General features: G+C 32.4%; 1 protein-coding gene and 1 long non-coding RNA gene across 2 annotated transcripts; one reads left to right on the forward strand and one right to left on the reverse strand.

The window, feature by feature from the left end:
* Nucleotides 1-1,144: 1,144 nt before the first annotated feature.
* Nucleotides 1,145-1,524, reverse strand: LOC143192518 (uncharacterized). The gene is made up of 2 exons (XR_013004792.1): nucleotides 1,382-1,524; nucleotides 1,145-1,322 (listed from the first exon to the last, which is right to left on the reverse strand). It is a non-coding gene; the product is annotated as an uncharacterized LOC143192518 (long non-coding RNA).
* Nucleotides 1,525-8,964: 7,440 nt separating this feature from the next.
* LOC143192505 (uncharacterized) lies at nucleotides 8,965-22,331 on the forward strand. The gene is made up of 6 exons (XM_076397899.1): nucleotides 8,965-9,326; nucleotides 12,903-13,085; nucleotides 14,488-14,569; nucleotides 17,811-17,981; nucleotides 19,539-19,712; nucleotides 21,811-22,331. The coding sequence occupies exons 1-6, from the start codon at nucleotides 9,072-9,074 to the stop codon at nucleotides 22,029-22,031; spliced, it is 1,086 nt and encodes a 361-aa protein (XP_076254014.1). The 5' UTR covers nucleotides 8,965-9,071; the 3' UTR covers nucleotides 22,032-22,331.
* Nucleotides 22,332-27,941: the final 5,610 nt, after the last annotated feature.

The raw sequence follows: 27,941 nt of genomic DNA on the forward strand, positions 1-27,941 counted from the left end.
CATTCGGGGCGAATTTCGTGGGAAAATTGAAAATGCGTATGAGCAGAACTGAATTCGGCGAACATTCGTCATAAACAGGTTTCAAAATTGGTTCAAAGTCGTAGTGCGCATGCACTTTGCTTAGTTACAGTGTTCGCTCGGCGACGAACAGAACGCAGTTCCAGCAGCCGCGAATCTGGCCAAGAAATTTGAGCGAACGTGGGAAAAATTGGCGGGATTACGAACGACATATATTTTGGTTTCTAGAAAATAACCCTGTTTTTCTTTGTAATTATATTATTACTATAAAGATATCTTTGAATGATAAATATGTGTTTTATATCTATTAATGATAAATAATAATACATATACTTATTAAAACCTCATAAAAAACACGAAAAATTAAAATACTTATATTTTACTTGCAGGAATTTTATTATGATATCTGATAATATTTAACTTTATTTATTTTACAAAAGGCAATTACATAAGATCGTGTCGAAATTATGAATTGTTTTTCTTATCCTTCATTGAAGGGAATTACATTTCTTGATACCCTCCATAGTACAAAACTTGTGAAATAATATGGAAAAAATATTTCACAACTGGTGAGAGAAAAGATGTTTAATAATAATCTCATATAAAATAATTATTAAAAACATAAAAATATTAAGCTTGCCAACTAATTTTATTTAATTCATAGAACAATGAAAACATTTTAAAATGTTACAAACACATCAACATGTAAAAATAACCACTCATTAAAAGCACTATACTCAACAATCGCTTCTTAACATCTTTCCAAAACGAACTATATCTTCACGTCATTCAAAGTCATTAAACACAGTAGTTTTAGAGAAAAGAGTCAGTTACCTAGGGTTATTCCTTAATTTTTTCCAAGATATGTCTCAAATGTGCTTCTTAGTTAGTTTATTTTTTACTTTATAATTTTAAAAGATACGAGCATAATATCCTCTTATAAGGACTGTTGCTCTTTCATCCAAATCATCTTGCACTTGTCAGCCTTTTATTTTTTCATACTATTACTTAGCCATTGTGTCTGAAATAATTTTAACTGAGTTAACAAATACATTCCTACTTTCAGACTAACAGTTTCCAATAAAATAATTGTACTAAATTATGTTTGTATTAAAAAACTAGTCACTGTTTTTATATATTTTATATATTTAATCTCTGATAAAGCTAACGTCAAGCTAATCTTGATTCGTCACCCGCTTCGTATGAGGAGGGTTTTTTTTCGGTGAATTCAAGATCATATTTTTCAATTTTTGAGATATTTACGTGACCGTGTCCATACTAATATTCAGTGCAGCTGGAACACGCTAGAAAATATTTTCACTAAATTCGGAGTAACTTAGTATTTAACAGTAAAAATGCTTACCTCTCGAACTTGAACGAATTTTACTGGCAAGAGAGAACCTCCATTATCTCGTTCCTGTTCAAAGTAACTGATTATGGATGCAATCTGTTCTGTCTGGCTTCGGAATTTTTAATCAGAGTAATAATAGATAGCGATTTGAACTTTGATAGCAAAACAAGCAAAGCATTAAAATAATGTTTGTCGTTTTATAACGTCGTATCACTATTGCTTTGAAGAATTTTGCATACGTTTGATAACCGGACGACTTTGACAGGCTTGTTCGGTTACACGTTCGAACTGATCAGACAGCATTGTGTCTCTTTTTAAATAGAATAAAATGATAAGGAAAATGTATGATTCTAAAGCAAATTTACAAATTGGGACAGGCAATATATTAAACATTTTGATGACATATGTACAAAAATGTATAGATTATAGGCATAGAGTAATAGAGATGCAACTCAATAGGGGACTCTGGCGCAAAGTTTTGCTTTGCCCAACATCCAGAGGGAGCCACAATGGGCCATTCTAGTAATTTGATTTTTATGAAAATTTATTTATATTTTTGATTTTTTGACTTTGACAGGCTCGTTCGGTTACAAGTTTTGAAAATTTTAATAAAAATTAAATATTTTAATATTTTGATTAAAAATTTTGTTATATTACCGACGAATAAAATAAGATATAGCTCAAAGACCTACTGACAGTATATTAAAACAATTTTGTTAGAGTCTGGGGAACGAGATATTGCCTTGCCTCTATATAATCAGTCTCAATTTGTGGGTCTACTGATTTATTCATAATTGTATGTAAACAAAAATCATACTTCATTTCTTTTTTAAAAACTTTTACTAAATAACCTGAGATGTACACTACGGTACAACGTAAAACTTTGTTTGCTTTTATAGGAACATCTGGATTGAAGTTATAATTAAGTCCTTCAATTTACCTTATACTTTATCTTATCAATAATTTTGATTTTAATCCACTTCCATTTGTATATGTTCTGGGCTCGTGATATTATTTTCACCATCACTAAATTGTTCATAAGTACTTAAAGAAAGTTTAAATGTATCACAAAAATGTCTCACAAGGTAACGATAATAAATCTGTTTCATGTTTAACCCAACTAGTTTAGGATTTCTTATGTTTTCTACTCATTTCTTAAAGAACGCTTTTTAAAGGAAAACGATGATGCATTTCCTCACTATCTGTGCATCCGCACAAGACACTTCCTAGAACGGGATTGAATTTCAACTCCGACTTGTACATAGTAATAAAATTAAATAATAATTTAATGTATAAACGTTATAAAAAGCTAACTACATTGTTCTCTATATAGGGTACATTGAAAATGGCGTGCAAAATAAACAAACCATAGAATGAAATGAACCAATCAGATTCCGTCGCGGCTCTTAGCATAGCGAATAAAACAGGTAATTTCGGCAAAATTTCCTATGAAGTTAAATCTCTAGTTCTCTATGACTATAGGTACAACTTCAAACATATTCAACGCACTGTTCACACTTCGATGGAATACTAGGCACGCACTGAAAAGCGAAGCCTATGAAGTTGGTTACGAATGTATCCAATGCGTTTTAATATACAATAACACGATCAATTCTAAATCCTTTAGGCCTGATAAATAATATTGGATGGCAGTTATGAATAATAATGAAAAATATCTGAAAAATTAGCACGACTTTACCCAGTACAATTAAAGAACATGACTAAAATAAATTAGATTGTATTATATTGAATTTTACAAATACTTTCATCTTAATTTTAACATTCCCAAACTGTGAATGACTCGAAAACATCAATGGAATACTAAAGTTCCTCAGAATTCATGTGTTTGAAAACAAACCAGTTTAATGCGTATATGATGTAGTATTTCCGGGACCACCATAGATGATTTTATTATGTAGATATAAATAAATCAACGACATCACAAATACAATTACTTTGATAACGTAAAGAAATAAGGTTATGGTATAAACAAATAACAAAATTGCGGAATTTTATCTTTTTTTAAAACCGCAAAACTTGGAAAGTAGTAAATGGATTGACTTGAAATATTTAATCTATTTTACGCAAGAGTGCCAGTAAACTCTTAGTTACATTGCTATGAATCATTGATTCCAATTTAACCAAAAGCAGATCTTATATATAGCTGGATTTATAATTCAGTTTGCACATATTTGTGATCATAACTTTTGAAAAGTGGTTATGTTAGGCAATTTGTGAAATTTGGATAAAAACAAAATAGTTAAAATTTATTTTCTATGCGCAGGATCCCACTTTTTATTTTTTACTGAATAGGCCTAAATGTCTTATAATCCTCATGATATTAGTAGAACAGTTAGGTAAGGTTTTAAATTATTAATCGAACACGTAATTGGCAAGTGCATTTTAATTTTGAGTAATAGAATAGACAAGATATCAGTCAACCTCACTGAAGTTAGGATTGAAGTTAGCGTTTTATATACAACCTTATTTTTAATAAATATTCTAGAAAAAAAAACATTAATTATTTTATAGAAACGCTAAATGTAATGTGATTATGTTTTTAATTTAAAACATAATCGTAAAACAGAACTGTCAAACAGTTTTCTACGATTTATATCGGTATATGAAATTCAATTTAATGGAAGATTGGTGGTTATCAACTTTACCTTAAATATATACTAAATTCCTGAAATTAAAAAAAAAATGTATAGAAAAAGAGTAGTGTAATATGAAAAAGACAATAATTTTTGGTGTTTCGTTACACCTTAACATTTTTTTTGTTCTGGTACCGCAATAATTAAAACCGCTTACAGTTAAAATTAGTAAAGAAGAAAATAATTTGTTTTTTATTAAATTTGTGTAAATATCATTTCAACATAGTTAAGTTAAAATTACTTCTTTAATGATATGATAGATATTACTTTAATATAGTTATTTTCTTATATAGTAACTAACTTACTTAACTAACTACACAAAACTTTAACTAGTTAATTATTGAGTAAAAATAGTGATTACTGATAATTTTGTTGACAATTTCGATTCTCTATGCTATTTAGTTTTGGGGCATCGATCTGAGCAAGTGGTAATCAGAAGGCGTTATATGTGGTAAGTATGCTGGTTACGGTAGAACTCCACAGTGCTGCCATAGTTTTTATTATGTTTGAGCAGTTCGTAATATTCTACACCTTGTTTATTCAACCATATGAACCGTAAAACTTTATGGTCATGAATATTCCTCTTCGGTATTGATGAAGATAGCTTCTCTGTACTAATTTAAAATTTCTTGCGGTAGGAATTGTTGCAGTAGATCTGCCGTTCATCACTAGTCACAATACGTTACAGAGAACTCTTCTTTTTGACCAATAAGTGGTAAAACTGCGATGCTGAAATGGTTCAAAATGGCATTTTCAGTAAATTCGTGTAGTAGTGAATGTTGAAGGTGTACTTTTGAGTGTTGGTTGGCGTCTATATATACCGAATAACTCAATAATGCTAGTGGAAAGGTGTTACTTTTTATCGAGAAATGTCAGAACCATCGAATTTACCAATAGATTGTCTAATCAGCATGATGTAAGCACCTGATAATTTCAAGTAATAAAAATCATATTAATCATCTGAAGGTTGGATCGCTTGATCGAATTGTCATATATGGCCACAGTGTGGCTACGCAGTATTTGACGATGATTACTATGAAGTGATGCATGTTTGTGTGTTCCAATTAGTATGGGAATTCTATACCCCGTCTTCCCCGGTATATGAGGCAAAAGGGGAAGATATGCCTTCTCTTACTTTTTACAATATAATGACTGATTATTTTGTCTGATGTTGTGGCATTTGCTAGTCTAATTAGAGACGAGCAAAAAGATAATTTTATATAATAATAAATATGTTTATGAAACTAAACAATAATACAGTATATTATGCTTTGAACTTTAGTTTCCCTGTCTTGCACCTCCCTCCCCTACGAATTATTGCGACAAAGATTCGAATTTAAATAAAAGGTCGAAGGTGACTGCAAACATTGACATTCGCCGATTGTCTCGGAGAACAAAAGAATTCATTGCAATTTTTTTTCATAGTAAAGTGCGTAACGGTAAATTTTAAGTAGTCATACAATATGACGCCACAAAATATTCCTCGTTAAATTTACATCCATTTTTGCGCCATCAACCTCAATTGAACTCAGCAATTATTGTTATTGAATTACTGTCTGAATTAGCTTTTTGTGTGCAGGTCTTGATATCAGAAGGAAGATATTGTAACCAAATTGGTCTTCAGAAAATAATGAATTTGCTAGTTAGTCTTATATTAATTAATTATTAACAGCAACCGTATAATATATATTAATATATATATATATATATATATATATATATATATATATATATATATATATATATATTAATATATATTATACATATATATTATAGATTATAGATATATTATATATATATTATAGAGTACACTTCCGAGGTGGTCCCATTGGAACCAAATCCAGATCTGTTGGGGGGAAGGGGGGAAATCGAGGGAAAAGCTCAAATTTCAAAGACACGTACGAAATTTTCACTAAAACTTTCAGGTTTTCATCTAAAATAATCAGACGTTTGTTTATAATGTCACTGCTGAGCTGACGTGGCGAAAAACTGTAAGTAATTTAGTGTAAAACCATTCAATTTGCTCTTTAAGTGCAAAACCTACTATACAAACCGCCATTGAAACACATAATGCAACTATGTATTTGGTGTATCGATTAGAAGGTATGTTTCTTTGACAACTAAACTTTGAAGAAATGCCGTGAAAAAATTCCTACATTAGTATGTGTTTATGTATGTTATTAAGTTTGTAAAATTCAAAACATAAACATGATACAATGATCTATTTTTTGAAAAACTTACAACGTCACTTGTTTAACATGGAATACTATTTCGAACACACTCAGTATATCACGTATTTCCTAATGAAAGGAATAATGATCACGTTTTGTCTGCTGTTACGACAACAATCGAATATTACCATATATACGTTGTGACATTGCGGTATTAATTTATATCGTGTGTATTATTAGGATCTACAAATACGTAATGATGTCGTTGGAAATTTGTTTAATATGAATTTGACCCCATGTAGTTTAGGTATATATTGCGTTTTACTTTTTAACGTAGGAATCTATAAGTAGTTATAAAAAAGCGACCGAAAATTTGAGATTACTTATAATAGATGGCAGTTAAGTTAAATGATAAACATAAACTTTAGTAATTTTCTTTTGATTGCTTTTGTTTAGATAGTATGGCATTTGATACATTATGTTTAAAGTTTGCATTATTTTTTTAGTAACAACAATGTCATTGTACATTGTAGAATTATTAGATTGCATTTTTTTAATAACAACAATGTCATTGTACATTGCAGCATTATTAGATCGCTTATTAATATGTTAGATTATTGTTTTATTGAAAAGTGTCTTCTGTAATTAATTTATTTTACTTATCTTAATCTTAATCATAGAGTATGTATAGAGGTTTTACTTAAACAGAGAAAATTGAGGAAATGTTTTGGGTGGTCCAACGAATACTGGCTCTGAGACCACTTTTTTATTGGTTCTTTTGCATTTCTCCACAAAGGCATTTGATTGGCTAATTTCTATAACCTGATTGTTTGTTTCTATGGTTTGTTTATGATGTCATTTTTGTGTATCTGACGTTGAATACGATCGGCACTTTTGTGTCTTAATTATAATGACTATTATTTGATTATAACGCATGTTCGTTCTCAAAAGTGTTACGTATCCAGATTATGCGCGAAAATAAAAACCAGACGTCGTTTTCATTGGAAGAAGCAGCCCAAGTTAGCTGAATTAAGACTGTGTGTGTGATTTAGCATTGTTTTTATATGCACGTATCCAATTATTTATATAGAGCATTTGTATTCATATATATTGTTATTTTCAGAAATACAACAGAAGAAATCATTAAAGTATTGCCCGCGCTTTAAAATTAAAATGTGTCCAAATTGTCCGATAGCAAAATCACATTGAAGGTAATTGTAGTTATACTGCATGAAAAGTTTTTTCATACCCTTTATAAAGTTGTTTGTAGAGTACTATCAATTAAAGATTTAATTATGTTGAAGTGGTTCATTTACTTGAAACAAATGTATATTCGTTAAGATACTTATAATTAGAGCTTAAGATGAGCTTGATATTATAGACAAGAGAACTATCTCATGATTGTTTTATTATATTGTTAATAACTCCTCGATTTTACCATAATAAGAGCACAGCAGTAATTTTGATATATGTCATACATTTTAATTTTTTGTTTCTATTCTTTAAAGTCTTGTTTTTTGGTATGTTTTCTCCATTTTGTCGTATATCATACAATTTGACGGTTTTAATTATCCGCTCCACAATTATAACTTGACACAATACATTTTTGTGTTGAACAAGTAAGTAAAATATTAACAGACTTTCATCTGTTTCTCTGCTTTCAGTATGAAGAAACAAAAAAGAAACTTTAATACATCTTATTTTATGTTTATGATTATTGATAGTTTATAATATTTGTATTTATATAGTATTTTTATATATTTTTATATCAAATTTAATTGGCCAGTAGGATGTTACGTCGGAGGTTGGTCACATGACACGTATGAAATCCTCAACCAATGAAATGTTTTCCTAATAAAATATTTTTATTATAGCTCCCTGTAATGGTAATTTAAACTAACCAATGAAATTCAACGAAATGACGTTCTCAGCGCCTTCCTGCTGAAACGCAAAACAATTCTGAAAATGTATTAAGTTAACACTCTATTTGTTACTCATGTTCCTAATCTTTATTTATCTCTAATTATATCTTCTGCAAGATCCTGCTTATCGATATCCGATCGATATTAAAACAATCCGGAACATATTTCGGTCTCAAACAGATACTGAATATGTATGTCAACATCATGATGTCTTTTCGTGTCAGCTCTTTCAAAAGCCCAGGTGAAATATTCGTGAAATATTAGTGAAATTCCAGGAGCCTTTTTAGGACTCAGGTTGTTATCAATTTCAGTGGCAGCTTCCATTGGAGAAATCAGGTTTACGGCTTAAGGAGACCCCCTTAGGGTTTCCTTTTTATTACACTAATACATTAAAATACACAAAATAATCTAAAGTAATTGTCAAATATATATAAAAACACGTACCGAAAAACTTGACGTAAATAAACAATACAAATTATATCACTTAAAAATGGCAGTTAACTGCTTAGGTTAGAATTATTAATACCGAGGCCGAACGAGAGAGAAACACACACAGAGCTGTTGCATTTTTCATTTACATTTGGCCGCATAACGGGGATTCCAACAAGCTTAAACGTGGGACCCAATTTTTCCATATAAGTTTCACTTCTAAATTTCTTTATTCTATGTTTATAAACTATCACAGTCAGTGAAAACATAACCATATAATTGGCAAATATACGCACATGATGTAGATTGTCAAAGTGCGCGTGCGCAGAACGAACCAATCTAATTCGACATCTCGTTCACTTCCCTGTGGCCTTTTATTACTGATTGTATATTGACGTTTTAGTCATAAAACAGCTGTTTTTGACATTAAGAACGAAATTTTTCAATGTAAATGTCCAAAATTATTTCGGATCGATAATATCGGATATGGTACGACCTTAAATTATTAAATTATCAGTGCTGCGACATGGCTAAAGTGGGCATAAACGGTTTCGGTAAAAGAGGTCGCTCGTTGCTAAGAGCTATGATCGAACGATATCCGAACAAAATCATTCCCGTGGGAATAAACAGTCCCGGCGACGACCCCACGAAGTACCTGGCCTATTTGTTCAAGTACGACTCGAGCCATGGCCGATTTTATGGCGAGGTGTGTCACGACGATAAGCACGTCATTATAAACAAGTTGAAAATTCCCGTATTCAGAGAAACTGATATCAAAAAGGTAATTTGGTGTCTTTTTCTTTATCAGGAGAAATGTTTTAATATCTGTTACATCATTAGGTTTCATTATAATATCAAAGAATCATCATATTTAAAATTACAGTTCATGATATCTTTATTTTTTTAAATAGTTATATTTTACATTAGACTGCTTAACATAATCTTAATTTACAAAATAATTTATTACTATTGTTCTGTTGTACTTGCATTAATACCAAATTAAAATAAAATTAAACTACTTAAGTTTAAGTTTAGGTTAAACACCTATACTCTGTACAAGTTCGTGTGGCTTCTGATTTCCTGCATGTTGTCCAGTAACTGTATTGCTTCTACGTTGCTATAGTTTAGTAACATTATTTCTTGTTTTAAGTTGTTTAAGGGTGGCACCAATAATTATGCTCAAAAAAACCTGACAAACCTGCAGAACAAGTCGAATTTTACAGGCCTATTTCGCTACTACTTGCAATATTAAAGCTATTTGAGAAACTAATATTTAAACGTATTAAAAATTTTGTAATAGTACCAGATTTCCAGTTAGGTTTTCGAAATCACCCTTCGACAATCCAACAAGTGCACAGAGAAACTGCGGCTAAAAGCGTTTGAGGAAAGGAAATACTGCCCTGCAATATTCCTGGATGTCTTACAAGTTTTTGATCGAGTTTGGCATTTGGGATTAATCTGTAAGATGAGTAAATTGTTACTGCGTAACTATTGTCAATTGCTGAAGTCATATCTTTTCGGAAGAAAATTTATCTATCAGAGTATCGCACGAAATATCGTTCTCGACATTTAAAACTATTTCGGCTGGACTTCCACAAGGTAGCGTCTTAGGATTCAGTCCTATATCTGCTCTACACTGCTGAAATTCCAACAACCAAAGAAACACCACTTGGAACCTTTGCTGATGACACAATTATTATGACAAAAGATATATCTCTGCCTAGGGCAATAGAAAAAGTGCAAGTGGCAGTCAACAAAATCTACAAATGGACGAAATAATGGAAAATTCAACTTAATAGCTCCAAATCTGTCCACGTTAATTTTGCATTGCGGCGAAATAATATAAGCTTAATTATATCACAAAATGGGTGCCCGATTCCTTAAGCAGAATCAGCTAAATGCCTCGGAATCCATCTTGACGGTAGATTAAATTGAAAACATCACGTTAGACAAAAAGAAAAATACATTAGAACCGAAATAAAACGACTACACTGGTTAGTCGGAGGATATTCTCAACTTGATCTAAAATCAAAAAGGTCGATCTATAATACAATTATGAAGCCAATTTGAACCTATGGGGTACAAATATGGGGTTGCATAAAAATTCAAATCAACTAGTCATACAACGCTGTCAAAACAAGATTCTTCGTTTGATTACCAACGCCTATCGTTACGTAACCAACGAAGAACACGAAAAGAGTTAGTAATCTCTTCATCTACTATCTCATTCATCTATCTAATCATACTAACGTGGAAGCAATACAACTGCTGGACAGCATGCAGGATATCAGGAGATTGAAGCGAACAAAACCATACGAACTTTTAGTGTAAACTATAACTATAAGTTGTTATAATTTTATAATTCAGGAATACATATTGTCTTGCTTGTGAATTAATCCGCGTATATAGGAAAAGTAGTAATTAATTTATAGTAAATTAAGATTGTAGTAAGTGTATCTAATAAAAAAGTTATAAAAAAATGTTTTAAGTTGGAACATTTCGTAAATACATTTGATTTTGAGGTCATCGTGCAGCTCTTTGTTGATTACGTAGCGATATGAATTGGAAATTAATTGTAGGACTTTGTTTTGGCTTCGTTGTGGTTACTGGATGGTTTAATGTTTTAGTGTAACCCCATATTTGCACCCCATAGGTCCGAATTGGCTATATAATTGATAAACCAATACTTTCGATTGGCAGGCAATATTGCAATATTGCAGGACAGGATTTCTTTTCAGTAAATTCCTTTTCAACAAACGCTATTACTCTGTGCACTTGGTCGATGATTGATGTCGTGATTTCATTTGGTTTAGTAATATTAATGAATAAATGCATGCGTTCAAACGTATCTGCTAAGAGGTTTTCAGTTAAATTTGATAAATATTTTTCTTCTATTAGCTTATTAGTAGGCATTTATTAAGCAAAAATGATTATATAATATATTCCTTTGTTCTTTTACTGAATGTTTTACATTGTTTGTGACCAAAATTACATTACGTTAAACTTTCCTTATTGATTATTGTTTCTATTTATCCTGTTCCGTTCATATTGAATACTATTATTAGACAGTCTAGTGAGTATACTGAGTGTAACAGAACTTACTCTTGGAAGATGCAATGGTGAATCGTTCACAGTTCTTGGCGGTTCTTCGTAATATTTTATATTTTGCTGATATCAACATATTCATAACAAAACTTTATTATCATGAATATTCCACTTTAGTAATGATGCGGATGGCTCTTTTAAACTAACCCATGACTTTTTGCGTTTGGAATCGTCACATTACGCCCCAGAAAAATAGTATTTTTGTACCAAGGCTTTCTGGCTAAGTTCGACAATTTTTGAGAAAGTTCTACTTTTGGATCTTTTGAAACTCTTTAAATTTTTTAATTTTTTTATGAGTTTGATCTGGATTGTCGTCCACTAAGTATTGTAATTCATTTCCTTTGAACTTTTTGATCTTACTTTATGCCTCTTTGTCGTTGATGTCAAAATCACCACCTCACCAAATTGTTTAAACCAAAACCGACATTTGGGATATGACGGAGAAGCATCAACATACGTTTCTAAAAACGCTTTAATATTATTTGGTGGAATATTTCAAGGTATTGATCATTTCAATATATAGTCATTCGAATAAAACAGTTAATGCACGTCAATATTGCTATATTGTCAATTACATTATTTTACGTTTGCGGGGGATTATTCTGTCTCATTTTACTAGTAAGCCAGTTAAAAAGGAACATATAACCGAATCAGCCTATAAAAATCGATTTGTATTGGTACTGGTCGACCCTGTTATCAAAAGACTACAGAAATCTTTAGAGCATTAGTGATAATAATTAGAGATTATAAATCGGCAAACATTGTAAACCAAGAATGAAAGTTGATGTGACAACATTGTAACGCGGTGACGTCATACATTTTGATGAGGTGCATTGTCTGTTTTTGAATATTGTTTTTTTGTATTCTGAATACATTCTGAGGAATATAGAGCAACATGTTCAATTTCAAACGTATTCTTAAGATGTTATTGATATTTTTACTCACCATTATATATATGTTACGCTTTGTTACTATCCTGGCAACTTTCAGATATCAACATGATTACCTTTCACTTTCTCGTATTTTTTTTTTGATGAGGATTATTTTTCAGACTTACTAGTTTACCGACCTGTTGCCTTCCGGACTAATGTTATAAAATAACGACATAATAACACATAAACACGTAATGAAGTATATTTGTTTTACACAATGTTTCCTTATATGTAGATTAAAAAAACTGTTCTCTAAAATTAAAAGGAATAAAGCTTGAATGAAGGAAACTAATTTGTATATAATTCATGGCTTGTTACAGATACCTTGGATAAAAAATAATGCTGATTATGTCGCCGACTGCGGAGAACATCATCTGACGTCGGATAAAGCCAAGTCGTTCATACAGGGATCTGTAAAGAAGGCCGTCTTGGCGTATTCAACGCGTGATGTCCCTGTTTACATTTTCGGTGTAAATGAATGTAAATATAATGTAAAAGATCAGGTAACTAATTTTACAAAATCAGGAATTAATAAGTTGACGTTAATTTTAAACGTAGTTTCGTTCACGCCTTGATAAACCAGCTCTACAGCAAATTCATTTGCAGTTTTTCTAACACATTTCGCTAGGATTATGTAGGCAATGTTATGATTTGACACATATGCCATTTTATTCAACAGATATCAAGTTTTAAACTTATACGTATTATATTTTGTGAAAGTAACAAAGTCATAGGTTTGTACCTCTTTAAAAATTTCAAGTTTTGTGCCTGAAAAAGTGCCTTTTCAGTACGAATTACTTTTTTATTTAATCAAGAGAAGAAAGTCGCTGAAAGTCATTGTTTATTGGCAGAAACTTACGGTGGGTATGCCCTCACCTCAAAAACATGTGAGGCGTGGTTTCGAAAATTCAAAAATGGTGATTTCGATGTGCAAGAAGAAGTTTGAAGATGTGAAAGTGCAAGAACACAACCCAAACTCAAAATCAATTGGTAAGCGTTAAATAAGGCCCAAAAAACGATTAGTGATCGATTACGAGCATTGGGGAACCCTCAAAAGATGGGCCACATCAATTGAATGGCAGGCAAATGGAAAATCGAAAAATCTTGATGAAAACTGGATTTATTTTGAAAAAATTATAGTAATCACCTGGCGAAGCCGGCCGATCGACACCAAGGCCAAATCGTTTTGGTCGAAAGACAATTCTTTGGGGGGACCAGAATAGCGTGGTGTATTTTCGAACTGTTGAAATCTGGAGACACAGTTAATAGTAATCGCTACCTACAAATTATCAATTTACAGCATGCATTGATCCAATAACATCTAGAATGGGCCACACAGCACTCGTCCAGTTCGACTGGCAACTTCTTGCATTAATGGGACACGCGTAGAACAATACTTCGCCAATTTCGAAAAAGTTATAAAATGCCTGAGAGATGGAAAAGATGTATAGAATCAAATGGCCAATACTTTGAATATATTTTTTCGTTTTCTTGAATATTATTTTTTTTTCCTAAAAAATATAATAATAAAATAATGTAAATACTGGAAAATATTTTCCGGGTACCCCTTGTATTTCTTTTGGTGCTTCATATTTTAATCTAACTCCATGGATATTATGGAAATAACTAAAATAAGCAATAGTAGTATTATATATTAATATGGCTATAATTAAGCACAACGCTTAATATAATAAACTTTAGCTCTTCTTTGTTCTTTTTGTAGTAAATATTTATAATCTAGTATAGGTGAGTCACCTATGCTAGACTAAAATTTCGATTCATTGAAGGTTTATGCATCGACCTTAACCAAAGGCATTGATTGGGACACCATTTCACCATAATTGGCGTTCGATCGAAACCGTTTTTATTTGCGAATATCGACTGTTCATACAATGTATTTTCAAGGTGCTGTCCATTGCATCTTCTACCGTGAATTGTCTGGTGCCTGTTCTTAAAATCGTTCATGAAAAGTACGGAATACGAGAAGGTAACTATGATTTTTTTAAAAATAAGAACATTCATTGGCTGTCTTGGTGGTATATGGAGAATTACAATATAAATATTAATAACATTGTACTGTATATATCATTTAACGAGTTTTTAAATTAATATTTATGTCTTTAGTAAAATTAACTTTTTCTGTAATAATGTACTTGATACGAAATACTTTTAATCTCTTTAACACTTATTTCTCAAAAGTTTTTTAAAAATTTCTTGAGGATTAGTAGAGAACAGAATTTCTACTGTTAGAAAATATAAAGGATCATTTTATGTTTCTTAGTACTTTAGAAAAAAAGTGAAGTTTCTTTATTTATGTATGTAAAATGTGAAATATACTTTTTATAATTATATGCCCTAATTGGGATCGCTGAATAAAAGAGAGATAGCTAACGAGTATGTCCTATATCATACTTAGCTAGATTTTAATTACTGGGTCACTTTGCCCTTTTCACCCTCGCATCCATCCAATGACGTTTATATTTCCGTTTTTTCTCAAATATCATAATATAACACTACAAATAACTAAATAGGACGTCACTAAACCAAAACTAAATCTTTGGCATCTGTATTTCGTTACTTGCCGATAATTCGTATGCGTGCTTACTGTTATTAACAGGCAAATTGAAAAGTATCCGGCCTGACACATAAATGGCGCTACTAGAATTAAATCCATACGTCTTTTAGTTAGCCCTAACCCTCAAAAGATGCGAGTATAAATTTGATAGCTGTCGGATCATTAGTTTGTGAATTATAGCATTTTGAGTGAAGTAACTTTTGTTACTGTGAAAAAAGGATAAAAAGGAATTTCGCGTGTTGATAAAATATACTTTTTGAAGGAAAAAAATACACTTGAAGCAAAACTTGGCTTGATGACACTGCCCCAGGAAAATCAACCATCAAGGATTAGTATGCTAAGTTTAGACGTGGTGAAATGAGCACCGAAGTAGATGAACGGAGTGGGCGCCCTAAAGAGGTTATTATTGAAAAAAATCCACAAAATGATATTGAATGACCGTAAAATTAAAATTAAATGAAATAGCAGACACTCTAAAAATATCAACTGAACGTGTACATCATATCATTCAGGAATGTTTGGGTATGAGAAAACTCAAGATGAAGAAGATGATCAAGCGTACTAAACCCGAGTTTTTGCATCAATATGTGATAATGGATGAAACATGGCTCCATAATTTTACTCCGAAGTCCAATCGACAGTCATCCGATGACTGCACACGATGAACCCCCTCTAAAGCGTGTGAAAACGCCACAGTAGGCTGGCAAGGTTATGGCGCCTGTATTTTGGGATACACATGGAATAATTTTCATTGACAATCTTGAAAAAAGAAGAACCATCAACAGTGACTATTACATAGCATTATTGGGCCGTTTGAATTACGAAGTCGCCGAAAAACGACCGCATTTGAAGAAAAAGAAACTGCTGTTTCAACAAGACAATGCGCTGTGTCACAAGTCAGTGAAAACGATGGCAAAAATCCATGACTTCGGCTTCGAATTGCTTCTTCATCCACCGTATTCTCCAGATCTTGCAACTATTTCCTGTTCCCAGATCGCAAAAGAATGCTCGCTGGGAAGAAATTTTCGTTGAATGAAGAAGTGATCGCCAAAACTGAGGCCTATTTTGAAGCATAATACAAATCGTACTACAAAAATGGTATCGAAAAGTTAGGGGGTCGCTCTAATCAGTGTATCATCCTTGAAGGGAATTATGTTGAATAAAAAAAACTAATTTAGCCAAAAAATATATTTTACTATGGTAGGCCGGGGACTTTTAAATCGACCTGTTATATGCAGTCGAATATAAAACATCCCCCTTTTTTGCAATGGCAGAGATTCAGCTACTTGTTCATCTGGTAAGATTGGACACTGACTTCAAATACACGACTTTCGTAGTGAGCACTTTTGTAGTGAGCACATAAAGAGCGCGTTGAATGCATTTAAAATAACAATAACAAAAAAAAAAGACAAAACGTATAGTAGTTATTTGATTACATTACCCATAAGTTATTCAATGTAGACGATTCGTGTTTGGAAATTAGACATCTCGGAAGATATATGTATGCCTTAGTGGTTTAACTGGTCGACACCACGTCAGTCATTGAGTCGCTATAAATTTAATGGCGTATTGATGACGTAAACCGACGTTTCCCGTTTTAAGCTTGCTAATCGTCTAATTATGGCATTGTAGTATTCGTCTCTTTTTTAAATTATTTATGAATTGCATGATTCTCCTCCTCCCTAAAGAAACGTGACATTGATTGGTGACATTTAATTTTTGTTTTGTACGTGCATATTTCTACGCATATAATGGCATAGAATGAGGGACCTAAGATAATAAGCGTTTATTGATTATTGATTGAGTAATTAAAATGCTCTTAATTGAAGAAGAAATAGACGTCGACACAAGACATAACATATCGACTGTTAGACTTACTTCAGACTTTTAATACATTTTTTTATGTTGGTTTTTGTTTTTAAATACATAGTTGAATCGAAATAACGAATAAAGAAAAATATATTAAAAACAAGATCTATTTATTAAATAAACTCTTTGATAGAGGGATTGGATAAAATAATATTTCCAATGAAATGTTGTTTTATTCTTGTACCAATACATCCTCCAATTGCTTCAATGATGTTGCAGATAGTAATGCACTCCTCACTTTCTGTTCTAAAACTCCCCATAACGGCTTATTTACATGTATGTATGTGAATGTGTCAGGTCAGGAAACATGTTTGATGCTCCTCAAACCAAGACTGAACCTTTCTGTCTGTGTATCTTGGAATATGGTAATGTTTGGCAGTAATATGCTACTCCTATTAGGATTATTATTTATTCGCAGTATCCTGCAATGATATGAATGAGAGCAAATCATAACAGGACCTCCCCCATATGTGACAATAGGAAGCAGTATATTATTCCTATTCCTATACCTGCTCGTTGATGTTTTTTTACCACGTTTTGTTTGTGTATAAACTGAGAAATACATAAGAGTCGCATATTTACACAAAGGCAACATACAACAAAATGTACTATATTGTATTCCTTTCGATTTTATTCTTTCAAATTTAAATTAAAAGTACCCAAAATTACATTCTTGCCAACGCAGTACTTAGTATAAAATAAAAAATAGCTTTTTACATTAATCATCAGCGTCTAAAAATATTAAACTGGCATTTAATCAAAGTTATGTTTCATTTTATTTTAGGTCTGGTAACATCCATCAGCTCTGTAACTTCAGACCAGAAGATTCTAGATGGGCCGTCATTGAAATCGTGGAGATATGGAAGGGCGGCCCTCGTAAATATCATTCCGTCCAATAGTGACGTAGGGGACGCTATTGGAATTGTTTTTCCTGATTTGAAAGGGAAAATTACAGGTGAGACACGATTTATTGTTTTGTATATAATTAGAAGCAAAGCTCTTTGCCGAACATCTAGTTGTGGTCTATACTGCGAATCGCGAACTGAAGAACCACGTCATAACTCGTACTGATAACTTAAAATCACAAATTACCATACCATACAAAGAGATAAGAATAAACCTGAACACAAAAAAGTGACCGGGATTTGATTTAGTCAGTGGAGATATAATAAAACAATTGCCTTGAAAAGTCATAGTAAAGCCTTCTATTTCTGTATAGCGTTTAGAGTGAAATACGTGCTTGCATATTGCAAAGTGGCTGAAGTAATTATGATACCAAAAAACAACTTAATGGTGTCAAATTGTATAGACCTATTTCTCTACTTATAATTGTGTTGAAAGCTTTAGAGAAAATATTACTCAAGAGAAAAAGTATAATAATAAAACAAAACAATCTAATTCCGGACTACAAGTTTGGATTTCGACAAAAACATTTAACTATCGACCAGGTCCATCGAATAACGGATATTATTGAGGGTGTTTTGGAAGGAAAACAAATATGTTCTGCAGTTTTTCTACACGTACAAGCCTTCGATCAAGTTTGGCAAAGGGCTTGATATATAAATTAAACAAAGTGCTACCAAAGCAGTATGCTGGATCAAACAGGAAGAACAATATTGTGAATTAAAAGAAATACAAGATTTTCTACAAGGTTGCATTTGCTGATTCTACAGCACTGTTAGTAATGGGAAAAGACGAAGAAGCATCTTTAAAGAGACTACAGGTAACTAGCGATAAACTGATGTACTGGACCAAACAATGAAGAAAACAGAGCTGAGTCTGTTTTTATTAATTTTACCAAAACAAGAGGCTAAACAAGCCACTAGTATTGAAATTGAATGGTGCTATAGTACCATATGTAAATAGTGCTAAATATCTTTTGCAAAAGAAATTTGCAAAACTCGTATTATAATATAAACTGCTATATTGGCTCCTTGAAAGAAAATCCAAAATGCCAGTTCACAATAAGGTACTGATCTACATTCAGGTCTTCAAACCAATATGTCTATATGGTATAGAGATATGGGGCTGTACCCACGATAGCAATATGAATAAGATTAAACAACAAACACTCAACAACAGTCGATGCACCTTGGTATGTACGCAATGAAGATTTACATCGTGACCTGAAAATTCCTACAGTCAATGAAGAAATTAAGATGTTCGGTGGGAAACACGAACACAGGCTGCACATCCATGAAAACCGAGAGGCATTTCAGCTACTGCATGGATGACACTGTGTCCGCAGAGTGAAACCCTGGAAACTTACCTGGTGTGAGGTGTGAGGAAGGAACAATATAATGTCATTGGATAGACTATAATATTTAAATTTTAATAATAATTGTTAGCAGTAAATTAACGATTGGTATAGGATATCATTTTTGACAATAAATAAAAAAATCACACTGAAAACTGATATAATAAGATTAATATCAGTAAATGAATAAGACAATATTCCTACTTTCTGTTATTTTATTATTCTACTTTTATTGTAATTGTTTGTGTGTTTCAGGCATGGAATTTCGAGCACCCATACCCACTGTGTCTGTAATTGATCTCACCATACGCATATGTCGATCAACTGACATCGGAGCCATAAACGATGACATCAAACACGCATCCAAGTGTTCGTTGAGTGGTATTTTGTGTTATACAGAGGAGCAGTTAGTGTCCACCGATTTTATAGGTATAAGATAATGCTGCTAATTCTTTAAGCAATTAAACTGATTTGAGTTTCTTCTTCAAAACTATTGAATGGACTTAAATAAAATTTTGATTGAAGATTACCTGAAACAACATAGTTACAGACATACGTTTACATTTTCAAAGAGTTTTTACTATTTGAACTCTACTGTGCATGGTCAGTATTGGCTAGGTATTCTTTCAACCATGCATCTTCCCTCTGTATTAGTCTCTATTAGGGCGTTTTTCTTTCATTAAAAATTCTTTGTATAATGTATTAGAATAAGCCGGTATATGGATTTTTATCAAGATCACCCGATAAAAGCTACTAGTAAATTTGCTTGTGGTACTGTTGTCAATTCTTAGTTCACAATTTCATTTTAGTTTCACGGTTAATATGGCTATTGTGATTTTTTACCGAGAAATATATATATATATATATACAACAAACTTCTTCGTTTTTTTTTTGGCTTCAAAGTAACTTATGGCTAACATTTAATAACTATTTGACCTCAGGTCGTCTACCAAAGTGAACAAGTTTAGCAAGCTTACCGTATTTTGGCCAGTTTCAGCGTATGCAATAAACCGATTGATTGACATGCATTGTTTTAATTTTATGAGAACTTGTTGATTAAGTCGTTTAAAGGATTTCAATACACTTTAAAGTCAAACTAACGTTTTCTAAGTTAGTTAATAGCAATATTTTCGTTTTCTTGGTGCATTTTCTATCCTATATTGTAGTGTTCTTTTCAAATTTTGATCCGCATAATAGTTTTATTGGTATTTTGGTAATGTTTCGATAGAATCATGTCTGCCACCTTCAGCTCTCGTTGTTCCTTCATCTCATTCAACCATTTGTTGGTAGTATTATCGCAGACATCACAGTTATGTCAGGAATCAATTCTAATAAATTAGTAGGGTAGTATTATATCCAGTTTCGAAAAATCTTGAATCTCTAAAATTTTGTATAGAGAATAGAGAAATAGCCGAAAAATTTAATTGTTTGGATAAATTGGCCTATAAATTAATTTACAGCAGATTGTATTTATGTGTATTAAACCGTATATCGAGTCCATTTGTAACCAATTTCATGTTAAAGCTTCACTGTAAGGCTTCACTTTTCCGTGAGTGCCATTTAGTTCAACATTGTTTTCAGTTTACTTCAAAATGTAGAAAAAAGTTGCAGAAAGTCACCAATTGGTGTGTGGAGCTTATGACAGCCATGCTCCTTTGATTTCAGCATACGAATACTGGTTTGGACGATTTTGAGACTGATAAATAATGTTTTGAACAGGCAAAAAAATAGACGAGGATTTGAAGGTAACGCAAGAACTATATGTAGAATTGTTGAGAGCAACACAAGAAACAATTTCCAATCATTTGAAGAACATGGCAATGATCCAAGGGGTTCGATATTTTGCGCCTTATGAAATGAAGCCAAGAGACATTGAAGTCGTTTGGGTATGTACGAAATGCTGGTCTGATGCAGTCCAATCGGTTTATTACGATAATCTAAATCGAAAAAAAGAATGGAGACCACCTGGTCATGCAACAACATCAACGGCCAAGCCTAATATCCATGGCTTCAAGTCAATTCTCTGTATTTGGTGGGATCAGCTTCATTGATCGCTATCGACACAACGATATTATCCTTCAGTATGACAACGCTCGACCGTATGTTGCAAAACTAGTGAAAACATACTTGGAATCATTAAAATGGAAAGTGCTGCCCACCTGCCGTATTTTCCAGACCTTCCCCCTTCTGATTACTACTTGTTCCGACATATGAGCCGTGACCTGTCTGAGTAGTGCTTCACTTCTTATGAAGATACCAAGAAATGGGTAAATTCGTGGATGGCCTCAAAACATGCATCTTTCTTTTGAGAAGGAATCTGTAAATTGCCTGAAGGATGGAAAAAATTAACTAGCTAAGTCACTAGCTAACTGGTTCGTTTATGTACGATTAGTATTCATTGCTTTCTAAAAAAAAGTAAAAAGTGCGACTGCCCGACAGCTGTTGTAGCATTGTTATGTCATATTAGCCATTTTTCCTTTTAATCGTTCAGTAATAAAAATGTACGTGCATTTTTTTAAATTTCCAGGTTGTACTTGTTCTTGCGTGTACGACGCCACCGCTAGCATTCAGCTGAACAACAATTTCGTAAAACTCATAGCGTGGTGTGATAATGAATACGGGTATGCCTGCCGATTGGCCGATATGTTGTCTTTCATTCACTCCAAAGACGAACAACACAACGCTGAGGAACAGAAGAAAAAAGACTGTAAAAACGCAAACTCGAAAAATGAAGTAAAAAAATCGTAATAAATCAAATACAAGTCGTTTTTATGTATTTTATTGGTCTTCGATCTCTAGTAATTTATATAGCTGCCTGTAATCTAGCTAGGAATTTTTAAAATATGTAAATAAAACTTGACACTGTTTATAGAAAAGTGAACTGCCAACTTTTACAAATATAGACGAAGCAAACGATGTTTTAGGTTGAAGTCCAAGAGATATTTACGTCACTACGCATTAGTAGGTACTTAACCATCAAAATGCAAAATAATCTGCATTGGTTTCGCCAGTGTTCGACTGACTGCAAAATTAATCCCTAAAATAAAACGATCGATTTGGTTGGTGCAGTCTTCAAGGCGACAGGACCGTTCTTCTACTGTTGCAATAATCGAGGACTTGATTTCTGCTGGGGCATGGATATAAATTTATGCTTGCGATTATTTATACAGTAAGAGGCCGATGAGAAAAATGATCTTAGTCAAGTCAGTGACCAGGCTGTATAAGACCGGATGTCTTCTGAGATTATCTTCAAGTTGATCTTTGCAATTTGGTAGGCTTATTGCCGAGGACCGTAGTTCATAGTCCACGTTAAATAGTTGGTCCAGTCCAGATAAACCATAGGTGGTAAAAAGCACACCCTAAAATATCAATAAAATATCTTGGATTACAAAGTATTGTTGTTAGTGTTGATTATGGTAAAATATATCGGATAATGATTATAAACATCAAAATTTTCGATTGTGAACTTGCAATAAATACGTTATCTAGTAGCAATAATTTAAAATATTTTAAGCTGACAATATTTTTCGGAAAATATGATTACATCGAAGACGTACATTTGGCATTATTTATACGACGTACGTGATATGTATCTATATTTTTAATTTAATATAACATTTTAGAAAACTTATCTCTTAAAGGATTATATCGTTGTTTAGTTTAGGCATTTATAATATAGTTCTTTCTCTCTAATAGGATTTTTGAAAAAAATCCTATTAGAGAGTTCTAAATTTTTTGTTCAGCAATATCTAAAATATAAAATAAACTTATTCAATGATGATATAACACAACATTTAAATATCACAATATTTTATGCAGTGCATTTATTTTGTATATATTACATATGTATTATGTTACATAAATATTTAAATACGTATAAACTACGCAAAAAAACATAAAGAAATAATTTTAAAGTTAAAAAAAATATTTTCCTAAACAAACATAAAAAATACCATTTATATTAAAAACAACGAAACAATTATATTAGGTTAGGCGAAGATTAGATTTAATGTTGCATCTAATCTGGTTTTCTCTAATGAACTACTATGTCTTAAGATTATAGAAGACATTAAGGTTATAGTAAGAAATTTGACGTAATATTGACAATTTAAAGATGGATTTAAGTCACAAAACACCGTAGCGTACATCCGTAGCCATGATCTCAGTGTACTGCCAAACCGCCAGAGGGGCCCCGATAAAAAGATTACAGATTTTTTTCTTTGGTACTTTTGGGTTTGCTTTCTGTATTTTAGAACAGAAGATTATAGGTAGACCACTGTTTAACAAAGATGCAATTCCCAGTTGCAACCTAAATAGTGCAAAAACTAAGTAGAATTATATTCTAAATAAAGATACCTCAATACTTAAAATTATATAATGTCTCTATATAGATCATGTAGAAATACAGTGCCTTCCAGTTCAGACAGTCAAGAGCCAGTCCATACAACACCAAAAACAAAACCTAAAGGAGTTAATAGAATAAATATTACATACATAGTACTATAGAAGAGAAAATTCGTAATGACTAGACCATTCCAGCAGAATAGTTTGGATTTTTTTTTGTTAATAATGGAAGCTAGGGGATTAGAGAGGTTTCTCCACCAGACACCTGACCATTTTGTCTCGGCATTCAAAAGCCTCATTATTAACAATTTTTTGTCTTGAAGATCACCAGGAGCTAACTGGGAAGAGGATTTTTAGAAGGAGGTTTGGATAACTTACGAAATTTTTTTACAAGCGATGTGGTAACTGGCAACCTATCTACAACAGCCTTCACGTTATCATCCATGCCTTCCATAACATTTCCTACACGTATAAAAAAAAATACAAAGGAATATTAGAACATATTTTGAAGCCAGTTCAAATAGTTTTTTTTATGTATTGCCAATGTATGTACCAAAACAAATTTAAAGGATATTCTTGATAAAATGTTATGTCAGCAAATGTTACTCTTTTTTTAAGCTATTACATGTGTTCAAGATCGAGAAGGTGGGAAATATAATAAGAAAAGTATTATTTTTTATTATTATTTAATTAATATATTGTTACAAGTCGTTCAATATTCGTATGAGAATGGAGTCTTTCCTCATGCCCACTTGCAATTCTCTTGATTTCTTGACTGACTGTGGGTATCTGAACGTCTCGATGTAGGTAATCAGTCCTGTAGTATTTAGGTGTACCTACAATATTCCTCAGGACTTTGTTCTGAAAAATTTGTATTTTATTTATGTTACTATTTGCAGAAATTCCCAATAAATGAACTCCGTGAGTCTTCTCTGTATAGGTTTCAGTATTTGCTTATATAATAGCAATTTATTATGTATTGATAATTGTGATTTTCTTCCAATTAGACAGTACATTTTCGTATATTTCAATTCCAGTTCTTTTGTTTTTTTCTTTATATGTTCTTACCAGCGATGTTTTGCATTAAGATTCATTCCGAGATATTTAGCGTTGTTATTATATGGAATGATCTTCTTCTGATGATCTCTTCCTTGTGGTACACCTACTTTAGCTTCTTTTATTGTAGAGTAAGCTTCTTCTTGTTTGACTCTAAACATTCTGGTTGTAATGTATGATTTTAATAGTTCGGTGTGTTGTTTTGGTAGCATTTTCTGTAGCTTATGAACAAGGCCTTAATGCCAAACCTTATCCAAGGCCTGTGCTACATCTAAGAATATAGCTGAGTATTCTTTTTTATTTTCGTAGGCTTTTTGAATCACATCTGTTATTCTGTTGACCTGGTCAATTGTTGAGTGCTTGTTAATAAACCCAAACTGGTGTGTTGGTATTAGGTTTTTTCTCTCTATGATCTATTTTATTCTTTTCAACAGGAGTTTTTCAGAAACCTTAGATATTATTGGCAGCAGTGATATAGGTCTATAGGCTTTTATTTCGTTTGCTGACTTCTCAGGTTTTGGGATCATTATAATTTCCGCCATCCTCCAAATGTCTTGGACATGTTTTAATCTAAATGCTGTATTGATCAATTTGGTGAGTTTTATAATTTCATTTCTTGATAGCTTCTGCAGTAGTTCTCCTGTTATTAAATCGTAGCCTGGTAATTTCCTGGGGTTAATGTCAGTTTTAATAACTTTGGTTAACTCTTTCGGCGTGACTTATTCAATCATCGAATTTTCAGCTTCTATGTTGTTTGGTTTGAAAGTTTGTTCTAGATATTCAGCAAATGCTTCTGCTTTTTGGTGATTGTCACGTGCCCAATTCCCACATAGGTCTCTTATAGGTGGACTATGTAGACTTGATAATATAATAAGAAAAGTAATAATTGTAATAATTAGTGTTGCTTGCGGTGGATGAAAAAAGTAAACAGGATTGCAAAGGTAAAAAATAAAAAATTTTGCATGGCTACATATCATATGGATAGTAATAGACCAAAACATATCTATTTTGCTATCATTTTTTTATTACCTTATAATTCTCAAACTTTTGAACGATAGTATGTGTAAATTCTGAATGGGTAACGATTTTAGTCGGATTAACATATTTAATATTCAATACTAAAATCATTACTCATAGATCAAAGCCGACAGCAGAAATTTTAATCTCAATGGAACCTTGGACATGACCGAAATGCTGATGCCTCTCGGCGTTTCCGTAAACTGCTGGTTCTATCGCCACTTTTACGATTTTAGTATATGCGTCAATAGAAATTTAATATATTTATTTTGGACAGGTATTTCCAAAAATAACATCGACCATAAGCGATTATTCGTATGTTAAGTTATGTTTTATTTCATATTGAACCTTGCTTAGTAATTATCATATATTTAACGGTGTCTATATGATGATCGTCCTTTTTTAAATTTATTATTTTATACTAAATCTGAAATAGTAATTTGTTTACTGGATAAGTTCAATGTTACGTGATTAATATACTGTCTGTTAGCTCTGATAAACATATTTTATATTAGGAGTGATATTGGGTTATAATGTTTTTTTAATTAATTACATCTCACATTAGACCTGCTTAGTACGATCTTAATTTACACATAAATTTATTACTACTGTTCTAAAACATGGGGCAAAAGTCCCGCTACCATTTTGATTGCCTATAACTTTGGTCAAAGAAAAGATAAGTCTGGTTTTCATAAAAAAGGTTTATTTGGTCTTTACATTTTTATTTCGTTATTATTGAAAAATTATATCGGCTAAAGGATGACCGCAATTCGCTATGCAACTTTCGGCTCATGTTAAGGCATTTTTCATGACATCCTGCAACATCTGAGACTGAATTTCTTCAATTTAGTTAGCTGTCTTCAAGATGTTGAATCTGTTGGGGCTTATTCACACGAACTTTTGATTTTAAAAAACCCCATAAGAAAAAGTCTGGTGCCGTTGAATCCGGAGATCTGGCTGGCCATGCTAAATCGCCACTTCGCGAAATTAGTCTTCGTGAGAAAACGTCATTTAATCATTGAATTGTTAAACGAGCTGTGTATGCTGTTGCCCAATTTTGATGATACCACATGTCTTCTAGTCCTTGCTCTTCCATTTCAGGTACAAGAAAATTTCGAATCATGTCTTGGTACCGTTCAGCAGTAAGAGTAACAGCAACACCTTGGCCATTTGGGAAAAAAGGGACCCATGATGTTTTCAGCATGAATACTAAGTGAATTTTGCACGGGAACATTTTCAAATTAGTCTTCAAAATTCGCCTTTAACTGCGTGCAGCAATGTGTAACTGGGAATCAAATCTTAGAATGGATGTTTCTGAAGATTCTGAAACACTATCGCGCATTGGAGCTGTATTTTCACCTTTACGAGACGTGAGTTGTCTTCCAGAACGAGGTCTGTCTGCTGTCGTACCGTATTGTCGAATATTCGCATGTAAACCATAAATTGCGGTTTTGTGAGGCACTGGGCGATTAGGATATTTTTGGCGCAATTTCCGCTGAGTGGCAATAAAGGTAATAAAATTTGGATGTCTATACAACACGATGGTTAAAGCGAAACTGAGTTAAACATCACATAAACAAGATGGCGCGTAATCAAAATAGTACCGGGACTTTTGTCCCACCGGTTACTTGCATTAATATACCAGCAATGCGACTAGGGGATTAATACATTAGTGTGTATTTCCCAAATTAAAATAAAACTAATCTACTTAAGTTAAAGTTAAGAATACATTTAACAGGTCAATTGAAAAGTTCCCGGCCTGTTACATAGATGGCGCTACTAGAATTAAATCCATATGTCTTTCAGTTAGCCCTATCCCTCAAAAGATGTGTGTATAAATTTGACAGCTCGGATCATTAGTTTGTGAATTATAGCATTTTGAGTGAAGCAACTTTTGTTATTGTGACAAAATGGATAAAAAGGAATTTCACGTGTTGATAATATATTGATTTTTGGAGGGAAAAATACAGTTGAAGCAAAAACTTGGCTTGATGCCAAGTTTCCAGACACTGTGCCAGGAAAATCAACCATCAAAGATTGGTATGCTAAGTTTAGAGGTGGTGAAATGAGTACTATGATGCAGACGCAGATGCGTGATGAAGACGGTGAACGCAGTCGACTCCCAAATGAGGTTGTTACCGACGAAAACATTAAAAAAATCCACAAAATGGTTTTTAATGACCGTAAATTCAAATTAAATGAAATAGCAGACGCTCTAAAGATATCAACTGAACGTGTACA

The sequence above is a fragment of the Rhynchophorus ferrugineus genome, unplaced genomic scaffold (genome assembly GCF_030347505.1).
Source record: "Rhynchophorus ferrugineus isolate W39M unplaced genomic scaffold, kcgeb_rfMv2 rfM3, whole genome shotgun sequence".
NCBI classification, from domain to species: domain Eukaryota; kingdom Metazoa; phylum Arthropoda; class Insecta; order Coleoptera; family Curculionidae; genus Rhynchophorus; species Rhynchophorus ferrugineus.